The sequence below is a fragment of the Amyelois transitella genome, chromosome 31 (assembly GCF_032362555.1).
Source record: "Amyelois transitella isolate CPQ chromosome 31, ilAmyTran1.1, whole genome shotgun sequence".
In the NCBI taxonomy this organism is placed as follows: domain Eukaryota; kingdom Metazoa; phylum Arthropoda; class Insecta; order Lepidoptera; family Pyralidae; genus Amyelois; species Amyelois transitella.
In genome coordinates, this window is record NC_083534.1 from 4438642 (window position 1) to 4450755 (window position 12114).

General features: G+C 42.4%; 1 protein-coding gene across 1 annotated transcript; it reads right to left on the reverse strand.

The window, feature by feature from the left end:
* Positions 1-119: 119 nt before the first annotated feature.
* Positions 120-11893, reverse strand: LOC106135366 (probable C-mannosyltransferase DPY19L1). The gene is made up of 10 exons (XM_013335647.2): positions 11577-11893; positions 10992-11242; positions 9848-10050; positions 8930-9113; positions 7297-8192; positions 6450-6556; positions 5861-6023; positions 4071-4196; positions 3328-3489; positions 120-2320 (listed from the first exon to the last, which is right to left on the reverse strand). The coding sequence occupies exons 1-10, from the start codon at positions 11668-11670 to the stop codon at positions 2293-2295; spliced, it is 2214 nt and encodes a 737-aa protein (XP_013191101.2). The 5' UTR covers positions 11671-11893; the 3' UTR covers positions 120-2292.
* Positions 11894-12114: the final 221 nt, after the last annotated feature.

Here is a 12114-nt window from a genome sequence, read left to right on the forward strand (position 1 = left end):
GTATTAGAAATGATTATTTTTTTAAATAAATCTGTTATTTTGTGAAAATTTTTTGAGTTTTATTTTCCCTGAGGTAAAATTACCGGAGGAATAGGCAGAAGCAAATGAAACGTCTACAATCAGAATATAAACATTTATTGAACTAATTCTTACAAAAAGTAGGTATTTATATACATAATATGCCGTGTGGTTCCCAGCACTTTAAATAAGTAACACTTTATTTCCTTTACATGGCTGTGGAAGGTGATTAAGGGAATAAGCTATTTCACCTTTATCGATTTTGACGGCCTTCGAGCGCAGTGGTGGTTCCTGCCTCTGTGACTCAGATCCCGGATTCGAACCCCGGTCAGGTCCTAATGAAAATCTTTGTATTTTATGTAGTTATTATAAGAAAATGTAATCCAAGTCAACACAACTCTCGAACTTATGAGCTAGCTCATTCCGTGAGGTTTGTCTAAATGAAATTGTTTGATAGAACGAAATCATTTAATTTAGCAAAAAATTTAAGGATACTTTAATGTAAAAAGTATTCATATATTTATAATTAAACATTTTTTTGTAACTAACACAGCCGTTATAAGTAAAATAAAAATAAGAACATAAAAGGACACTGTCATACATATCTAATTATATACCAAATAAGTTTCCACATTTTTTTCATATCCTAACAAACTAATTACTTATTTATTTTTATTTTACAGTATACTAGTCTCCATAAATCTGGAGGCGGCCCGGGTAAAACGAAAAGTCATTACAATTCCCATTTTCGCGGGAATTTCGGGAATTCCTCTCTTAATGGGGGGCATTAAAATTATAGGGATAGGCTTACTAACTTGGGATTCTTTTTAGGCGATGGGCTAGCAACCTGTCACTATTTGAATCTCAATTCTATCTTAAAGCCAAATAGCTGAACGTGGCCATTCAGTCTTTTCAAGACTGTTGGCTCTGTCTACCCCGCAAGGGATATAGACGTGACCATATGTATGTATTAATATTATATTAATATTAAGGGGGGCCTAGATACCATAAATACACTCTAAATTTCAAATGTAGCAATTCTAGACCCAGCGGTTTGAGCTGTCTTGATATGTCAGCCAGTCATTCACTCTCTTCTTATATATGTATTAAGATATTGACTGAATTGTTACTGAAACTGAGATTTTGTAAGCAGACAGTTATTATTTATTAACTAACAATAGGTATAAATGCGTTTATTTGTTTGTTTGTTAAACTTCTTCACTGGTTATCTACTGAATTAATCTTCTTGAAATATCACGTATACTTATACATACATATATAACTAGCCGTGCCCGCGACTTCGTCCGCGTGGAATAGTTATTTTGGGCATCATTGAAGCCCTCAAGGATGAATAATTTTCCCCGTTTTTTTCACATTTTCCATTATATCTTCGCTTCTTATAGTTGCAGCGTGATGTTATATAGCCTAAAGCCTTCCTCGATAAATGGTCTATTCAATTCAAAAAATTTACAATTAGAACCAGTAGTTCCTGAGATTAGCGCGTTCAAACAAACAAACTCTTCCGCTTTATAATATTAGTATAGATTATTAAGAGTCTGAAAAAGTACATAGGGTACCTTTCATAAAGTAAAAAACTCGCGGAGAGGTAACGAACAAAGATGTTAATTTTTTAGAATATAAGAAGCAATCAGTCTGAGCCACAGATTAAATCTAATATTAGCGTTACATCATAGCTATTCAACTTTTGACGTTATTACTAACGACCCGCTGCGGAATCGCTAAGCATTTATACATACAAAACCTTTCTGAATTGAATAACCATATCTTTGAACATTGTATCAAAACCTGATGATGAAGTTTTAAAGATCTAAGCATACATATAGACATAGGGACAGGCTCGGGAAGCGACTTAGCTTTATTTATATTATGAAGTCAAGTCAAGGTTACCTACATAAACTTTCAATGTTATTCTAGACTAGCTGTGCCCGCGACTTCGTCCGCGTGGAATAGTTATTTTAGGCATAAGCCTTCCTCGATAAATGGTCTATACTACGCAAAAATAAATTTTTCAATTCGAACCAGTAGTTCCTGAGATTAGTGCGTTCAAACAAACAAACTCTTCAGCTTTATAATACTAGTAGATATAGTCATTCCAACGGGATCAAGAAAATCTAATATTTATTACGGCTAGTTAAAAAAATAAAGCACATTTCACAATACAACTTGTTCTCGTGTCAAAAGTCCGTCTCACACCAACATTATATGTATTTATGTTATCGTAGTAACATATGACGTGGGTCGGTCAGCTGGACGTCAGGTGTCGAAGCTGCGAGGCATGTACCTGTAAATCGAGATGCAGGAATGATAATAATAATAAGTATAGCCAATTGCGCTATATGTACATTTGTATTTTGCGCAATGAAGTTTAAACAGATATTAATAAATAAATAAACAACCAAACAAACAAATAAATAATATCTAGTAAAAAGTAAGTTATTCACTACATAAGATAGAAGGAGAAAAGAGGAGAGAAATAATCGAATTTAAAGTACTACATATTAAGGATATAAAATAAAAAAAAATTGACAATAAAATACAATGTCTGACATTATTTGATTCTTTTTTTAGGCGATGGGCTAGCAACCTGTCTCTATTTGAATCTCAATTCTATCATTAAGCCAAATATCGTGGCCTATCAGTCTTTTCAAGACTGTTGGCTCTGTCTATCCCACAAGGGATTTAGACGTGACCACATGTATGTATGTATGTATGACTATATGTCTGACATTATTTCCTAACTAACCATGGCAACCGTTGCTATGGCGTACATAAAGAAGGTTGCCTACACGAGAAATATTATAAAAACATACATAGGTACATATCGTCACGTCTATCTCCATTGCGGGGTAGACAGAGCCAACGGTCATCAAAAGAGTGAAAGGTCATGTTCAGCTGTTTGGCTTAATGATGGAATTGAGATTCAAATAGTGACAGGTAGCTAGCCCATCGCCTAAAAGAGGGTTTAGCTGTTTTTTATCCTGTTTCCCTGCAATCTGTCTCTGGAACATTTCGCCCAAGTTCAAAATCCTACTAATATTATAAATGCGAAAGTTTGTGTGTATGTCAGGATTTCAGTATGGATGTTTGTTACTCTTTCACGCAAAAACTACTGAACCAATTACGATGTAATTTGGTAGCTGAAGTCCCAGAATAACACATAGGCTACTTTTAATCCCGGAACTCTCTCGAGATTGACAAGGTTTCCACGCGGACGAAGTCGCGGGCGGGCTCTAGTCAGTTACAAATGTATTTGTATCGCCCGCCCGCCTGACTGACTGAGTCACCGACCTGACGCTGACGTCGTGCAGGCGCAGCACGGCGTAGCGCCGGTTGCGGAACACCGGGTAGAAGTGCTGCGCCGGCGCAGACAGCAGGCGCGCGCACAGCCGCGGCCGCGCCGCCAGCCACGGCGCCTCCGCGTCCCACAGCGCCGGCAGCGAGCAGCCGCTGCTGTGTGGCGACATACATACACACATATATACATATATACATATATACTAGCTGACCCGACAGACTTCGTTCTGACAAAAAGATTTGTATTGAAGCAGTTCTTTGTTCTTACCTTTTTTATAACATACATATATATAGTCGCGTCTATATCCCTAGCGGGATAGACAGAGCCTGTTGGCAGGTTGGTAGACTGTTGTCTTGAAAAGACTGAATGGCCACGTTCAGCTGTTCGGCTTAATGATAGAATTGAGATTCAAATAGTGACAGGTTGCTAGCCCGTCGACTAAAAGAAGAATCCCAAGTTTGTAAGCCTATACCTTAGTCGCCTTTTACGACATCCATGGGAAAGAGATGGAGTGGTCCTATTCTTTTTTTGTATTGGTGCCGGGAAATAACAATCCTTAATACCTGCAGAATAGTCAGAAACTTTTTTTCTCTTAACTAAAATTTTGTTCTTCCCTCCACATATTTCTATTCAATATTTTTGCTTGGTCAAAAGCCCGTAAATATATTTGATTCCCCTTGAAAAGGGTGTAAAAAAATTGCATAAAAACACAATAATAATGATAATATAGATTTACCTGCTCTGACCGTAACAATACACGTCTTCCACGATGAGGTAGCTAGCTTTGAGCTTACTCAGCTCCTGATACAACTCGTGAGATGAGAAACGTCCATACGCTTTCAATACTGAATAGGCGCGTTGTCTGTAAAACAAAAAGTAAGGGCGGCGTGTAAGTTGACCTACCTATAAACAAGTGTGGAGCTTGAACTTTGAAATAAATAAAACGGCGAAGTATTTCGGGTTAAAAAGTGCATTAAAATACTTACTCATAAAAAATTAAATTCTTGTTTTAGGCGATGGGCTAGCGACCTGTCACTATTTGAATCTCAATTCTATCATTAAGCTAAACAGCTGAATGTTGCCTTTCAGTCTTTACAGAACTGTTGGCTCTGGTCTTTACAGTTTATACCCCGCAAAGGATATAGACGTGACATATCTATGGTTGTATGTCAAACAATACTGGCCGAATTAAGAACCGCCTGGTGGACAGCGGCCGGCAGACAGCTGGTGTGGTGGTCTGCAGTGCTCTCACCTGGCCGGCGAGTGCTCGTAGTGCGGGTGAGCGACTATGGCCCGCCTGGTGGACAGCGGCCGGCAGACAGCTGGTGTGGTGGTCTGCAGTGCTCTCACCTGGCCGGCGAGTGCTCGTAGTGCGGGTGAGCGACTATGGCCCGCCTGGTGGACAGCGGCCGGCAGACAGCTGGTGTGGTGGTCTGCAGTGCTCTCACCTGGCCGGCGAGTGCTCGTAGTGCGGGTGAGCGACTATGGCCCGCCTGGTGGACAGCGGCCGGCAGACAGCTGGTGTGGTGGTCTGCAGTGCTCTCACCTGGCCGGCGAGTGCTCGTAGTGCGGGTGAGCGACTATGGCCCGCCTGGTGGACAGCGGCCGGCAGACAGCTGGTGTGGTGGTCTGCAGTGCTCTCACCTGGCCGGCGAGTGCTCGTAGTGCGGGTGAGCGACTATGGCCCGCCTGGTGGACAGCGGCCGGCAGACAGCTGGTGTGGTGGTCTGCAGTGCTCTCACCTGGCCGGCGAGTGCTCGTAGTGCGGGTGAGCGACTATGGCCCGCCTGGTGGACAGCGGCCGGCAGACAGCTGGTGTGGTGGTCTGCAGTGCTCTCACCTGGCCGGCGAGTGCTCGTAGTGCGGGTGAGCGACTATGGCCCGCCTGGTGGACAGCGGCCGGCAGACAGCTGGTGTGGTGGTCTGCAGTGCTCTCACCTGGCCGGCGAGTGCTCGTAGTGCGGGTGAGCGACTATGGCCCGCCTGGTGGACAGCGGCCGGCAGACAGCTGGTGTGGTGGTCTGCAGTGCTCTCACCTGGCCGGCGAGTGCTCGTAGTGCGGGTGAGCGACTATGGCCCGCCTGGTGGACAGCGGCCGGCAGACAGCTGGTGTGGTGGTCTGCAGTGCTCTCACCTGGCCGGCGAGTGCTCGTAGTGCGGGTGAGCGACTATGGCCCGCCTGGTGGACAGCGGCCGGCAGACAGCTGGTGTGGTGGTCTGCAGTGCTCTCACCTGGCCGGCGAGTGCTCGTAGTGCGGGTGAGCGACTATGGCCCGCCTGGTGGACAGCGGCCGGCAGACAGCTGGTGTGGTGGTCTGCAGTGCTCTCACCTGGCCGGCGAGTGCTCGTAGTGCGGGTGAGCGACTATGGCCCGCCTGGTGGACAGCGGCCGGCAGACAGCTGGTGTGGTGGTCTGCAGTGCTCTCACCTGGCCGGCGAGTGCTCGTAGTGCGGGTGAGCGACTATGGCCCGCCTGGTGGACAGCGGCCGGCAGACAGCTGGTGTGGTGGTCTGCAGTGCTCTCACCTGGCCGGCGAGTGCTCGTAGTGCGGGTGAGCGACTATGGCCCGCCTGGTGGACAGCGCCACGGCCGCCAGCGTGGGCAGGGTGCCGGCGAAGGCCGCGCGGGCGCTCGTCGAGGTTCGGATGAAGGATAGCAGCTCTTCCAGAGGCAGGTTGCTGTACTCGTCTGTAATGATGATTGTGTACTAAACAATGCCTTTAGTCTTCTTTGACGGTATCTGTGGCACAGTGGTAGTCTGTGGCACCGGAGGTCCCGGGTTCGAATCCCGGCCAGGGTATGATGAGAATTTTCTCTGATTGGCTACTGAAAGAAATACCTTTAAACTAAGCAGTGTTTTTTTAATATTTCCTTGTTGTATCTTTTCCTTAATGTACATAAATATATAGACAATGTGCATTGTGTGACAGTCGGCCGCCATTACGTCATAGACTATCTCATTGGATGTCACTCGCGCATGCGTATAACGCCGCCATTACGATGCTTCACATTTTTTCAAGCCACACACCGTCTGCTTTTTTCTACGCCTATAAGTTTTTATGACTTTTTTTTATAATCGATTCAGATGGATTTGAAACTAATATAGTTACCTACCTATATAAGAGAGTTCTTCGGCCGTGTTGGCGGCGAGCATGTATGCGAGCGGCAGCGCGCACAGAGCCCAGCACAGCGGCACGTACCTCGTGTACCGCTTGGGTAAACTGTGGATAAAATATCTTGTATATAAAATTCATAAAAGTCACAATGTTCGTACCCGTACTCCTCCGAAACGGCTTGACCGATTCTCATGAAATTTTGTCAGCATATTGAGTAGGTCTCAGAATTAAATAAAACGAATAAATAAATATATAAGGGACAAATTACACTGATTGAGTTAGCCTCGAAGTAAATTCGAGACTTGTGTTACCTCCGGTGTTACAGACAAGCGTACTGCCGCAGCGCCACAGAGGCCGTCAAGTTGACCAACATCTATTTTTCATACCCCTTAATGATAAGGGTTGTCCACCCTTAACATTTTTTTTAGTAGAAATTACTTAAAATTATTTATATGGCAAAACAACGTTTGCCGGGACAGCTAGTTTAAATATTTTTTTACTAAATCACATACATATAATCAAGTCTTTATCCCTTAGGACAGAGCCATCAGTCGGAAAAACTGAAAAGTCATCAGCTGTTCGGCTTAATGTCAGAATTGAAATACAAATAGTGACAGGTTGCTTGCCGACCGCCTACAAGAATCACGAGGTTATTATCCTTAACCTTAGTCGTTTTTACGATATTCATGGGAAAGAGATGAGGTGGTCATGCGCATATCAGTCATACGAAAAAATATACATACATATAGTCACGTCTATATACGGGTTAGATAGAGCCAACAGTCTTGAATACACTGAAAGGCCACGTTCAGCTATTTGGCTTTTAGAAAAATAAAAATACTTACATATAATACTTGGTATTCATAACCAGCGATGATACAACGCACAGTTGCGTCGTAAACAACAGCTTCAGTCTCATCACCAGCGCCGCCATCACGCCATACACAACCAGCTGAGAAACGTTGAAAAAAATGGCGGCGTCCACCCGCAACAACTTCAAAAATCGAACGAGTCCATCTTCGCATTCAAACTGCACCTTTTCATTCGACTCCGGCGTTCTTTTTTCGATTTCCGTGTTCTCTATACCGCTGTCTTCGGTATCGCTGTCCTTATCCATCTTAACGCTTTTATCTTCCATCTCTTTCAGTTTCACGAAAGCGTTTTTAATCCAGAAATTGCACACATTTATAATGCTCGTTAACGCGAACGGCACGAGTAATGTTTTTGTCAGATTTTTAACAGTACTCATCGGCAGAAAATCGAACTCCTTCGAACATGTGTACAATAAAGTATGAAAATTCTTATAATCACTCAATTTCGAATACAGAATGTCCCAAACATGATTATCCTCCTGCACTCCTAAGAAATCACTTATGAAAAACTTCAAATAAACAGACGCACATATCACTATACATGTTCTGAGTAGCACTAGACACGTTTCCACTACTAAGTCCACGTTATTTTTAACTGTAACTCGGAAACCGCTGAAGAACAAGCAATAGGCGGACACTACAAGAAAAAACGAGGCATACATAGACGACTTTAGCATGTCATTCCCGTGTAATATCAAGACGGCCATGTGGAGACCGCAAAAGTGGGAGTGCAGGAACACGCACAGGGTTTTGGTGCTGATGACCTTGAGCTGCTCCATCACGAAGAAGATGGCCGTCTGCACGAGGAATATGAACTGGGTGAACTGCCAGAACAGCAGGCAGAGGCAGTTCAGGATGAGGACGGACACCTGGTGGGAGAAGGGAACTGTTATTATCACTGTCTGTTTGACGGCCTCTGTGGCGCAGCGGTAGTGCGCTTGCCTGTGACACCGGAGGACCCGGGTTCGAATCCCGGCCAGGGCGTGATGAGAAACGAACTTTCTCTGATTGGCCTGGGTCTTGGATGCTTATATATATAAGTATTTATTATGAAATTGAGTTAGTATCTCGTAACACAGGTGTCGATCTTACTACGAGGCTAACTCAATCTGTGTAATTTGTTCCGTATATACATATTTATTTATTTATATTTATTTAGAATTGCTTGCTGTGTGGTTCCCGGCACTAAAGAATAGGACCACTCCATCTCTTTCCCAAGGATTTCTTAATGGGCTCTGTTTACCCCACAATTAATATGGACATGACTATAAATGAGTGTTCCTGATACCGCAGCATTATTTCACATTTTCACATATTACAGAAGTAATTAGTAGATAATGTTACTACGAGTAGGAATAATTGGCTTCGCTGTCGCATTAGATCATAACCTGTCATGGTAGTTTGTAAGTTTTTGAAAAAAAAATGAATAATGAATGAACGCATAAACGAATGGAGGAATAAATGAATAAGTGAATTAATTAATTAATAACAGAATGAACGAATGACGAAATGAACGAATGACTGAATGAATTAACGAACGAATGAATGAACGAATGAATGAATGAACGAACAAATTAATTAATTAAATTAAACAAAGTCACATCACCTGCAGCGAGACGTTGGTGTCGCGCTGCCGGGGCCGCAGCTGCGCGCTGAGCAGCCAGGCCTGCAGCAGCAGCAGCGGCGCCGCCATGTTCTCCCGCTGGTTGGGCACCCACTGGACCCTGGTCGCTTCCGCGTGGTTCGCGAAGTACTGAGCGACGGCTAGCAAGCCGCCTAGTACGGTTTCGCTGTGGAGGACATTCACATACATACATATATATTTGACGGCCTCTGTGGCGCAGCGGTAATGCGCTTGTCTGTGACACCGGAGGTCCCGGGTTCGAATCCCGGCCAGGGCATGATGAGAAAAGAACTTTTTCTGATTGGCCCGGGTCTTGGATGTTTATCTATGTATATAAGTATTTATTATAAAATATATTATCGTTGAGTTAGTATCTCGTAACACAAGTCTCGAACTTACTTCGAGGCTAACTCAATCAGTGTAATTTGTCCCGTATATATTTATATTTATTTAATATTTATTTATATTTACATATGGTCACGTCTATACATATGCCTTGCGGGGTAGACAGAGCCAACAGTCTTGAAAACATTGATAGGCCACGCTCAGCTGTTTGGCTTAATGATAGAATTGAGATTCAAACAGCGACAGGTTGCAAGCCCATCACCTAAAAAAGAATCTCAAGTTTGTAAGCCTATCCCTAAGTCGCCTTTTACGTAATTAAAAAATATTAAATATGTTTATTATTTATATTTGTTTACATAATTACTAACAAAATTTGTACGAGTCCAGATGCTTGAAATAAAAATAAAATAAATAAATATTAATTAATAATTATTTATTATAATACTAATTAATTTTACGAGTGGGAATGCCTAGACGAACTTACCTTGATCAAATTAAACACGACCTCGCAAAACATCAGGTCGAGACGAGAATCATCATAAAAAACATATTCACCTAAGCGCAGTGGCATGCAAAAACAACGCGGCGACAGTCAGCCCCGCCAGCCACCAGACGCCCTCCAAATAGAACATCACAGGCTGGCCGACGCCCACGCAGCTCTCCACGGGCTCCAGGCCTTCGCCCCGGGCCACCAGGTGGCACTGGCGCGTGTGGTTCAGCCAAGGTTCTAGGTAGCGGTACAGCGAGCCAATCAGGACCTGCAAAAGGGGTGTTGACGAGGTCTTAACACAATATAAATAAGTTAATTACAATTCAAATTCAAAATGTGCCGTGTGGTTCCCGGCAGTGCCGTGTGGTTCCCGGCTCCAATACAAAAAATATGGGACCAGTCCATCTCGTTCCTATAATAAGCTTATAAACTTGGGCTTCTTATTTTAGGCGATGGGCTAGCGACCTGTCACTATTTGAATCTCATTTCTATCATTAAGCCAAACAGTTGAACGTGGCCTATCAGTCTTTTCAAGACTGTTGGCTCTGTCTACCCCGCAAGGGAATAAAAATGTGATTATATGTCGGTATGTATGTATATGATAGGCACGTTCTTCCTCTTGCTACGATCCTAACAGATTCAACAGTTTTAAAAACGATAAAGTTTTGATAGGCCACGTTCAGCTGTTTGGCTTAATGCTAAAATTGAGATTCAAATAGTGACAGGTTCCCAAGAATCCCAAGTTTATAAGCTTATCCCTCAGTCGTCTTTTACGACATCCATGGGATTAAAAAGGGGTAGTCCTATTATTTTTTTAATGGTGCGGGTAACCACAGGCACATTTCTGAAACATTTTTACATCTATACTTTTATACTAATATTATAAAGCCGAAGAGTTTGTTTCTTTGAACGCGCTAATCTTAATCTAAGCTAAAAATTCTTTCTGTGTTGAATAGACCATTTATCAAGGAAAGCTTTAGGCTATATAACATCACGCTGCAAATTTTAGATGCGAAGAAATAATGGAAAATGTGAAAATAAACAGGGAAAATTATTCATCTTTGAGGGGTTCAATGATGCCCAAAATAACTGTTCCACGCGGACGAAGTCGCGGGCACAGCTAGTCTTTTATGTAAAATGTTCCAAACAACAAAACTGTAAGTAACATTGTGCCCATTTGACTGTAAAACCCTAAAAAAATTAACTCACCTCAGGATGTATATTAAATCTGTTGAACGCGTTCACTTCATCCGGATACTCCACAGTCTGATCATTCATCAGCTTCGAGACTCCGGCAATAAACGGACGCTCCTCCACCAACGTCTTGTAGAACGAATAGTAGAACGCTGACTCTGAATAGAACGACATCTCCCGCTCAGTCTCAGAGAGATGAGAGAAATGCGTGACATTCTCGTGTATTGTCGATACGTATCTGTAATGTATGTAGCCTAGGCCAAATGCTGTGAAAAAAAATTATGAAAACATAACATTCACTTGCTGTTCTGCAGCAGATAAATGTTAAGTCTTTTCGACATTGTTAGCTCTTGTTTACCCCATAAGGGATAAACGTGATTTTATGTATGTATGCATACAACAGGTGGTACATGTTTTTAAGAAGCATTTGAACAAACCTATGCAAGTACATATATATTTAATTTTACGCCGGCTACCTGTGTAGAAAGGGCGAATAACAATACAATACAAGTATTATGAAATACATGAACTAATGACCTCTATTGCCTAAGAATCTTAAAGTTAAATTCTAAGAAAATTAAAAATTTTTATAACATTTACCAAGAGTGACCAATATTCCAAATTTTAACAATTTCTTCAGAGTCGCGGCTTCAAACCTGACCTTGCAGGCCTTCGCAGGAGTGTTGTCTACCATTTTAAATACACTTTTAAATCACATTTCAAATCAGAAAAAACATATTTCTTTCGAAACTGAGATTAAATTTGTTTTTCAATGGTCGGTTTAGTAGACAGACAGCTGACATTGACAAACGGCGGGGTTATTATGTAAATACTGCCTATGCTATTTATAGTTTTCGAAAATATCTTTAAAAGCGTTATGTACTGCAAGAAAAAAGCTTGCTTATAAGCATTAAGAAGTTGTCCGAAAATATTCGTCCCGCGGTGCAGGACTGTTAGCCCCAACCCAACAATGTATGAAATCAGATAAACGCTGATGATAATTAAAGGTAGTTTCGGGTTCAGAGACAACCTGCTCTGTCAAATTCAAATTCAAACTTTTAATTGCATAATATGAATTCAATTCCGTAAAGCGAAAAGATATGATGTATGTGTCTGTCTCGTCTGTATTTATTTTCAA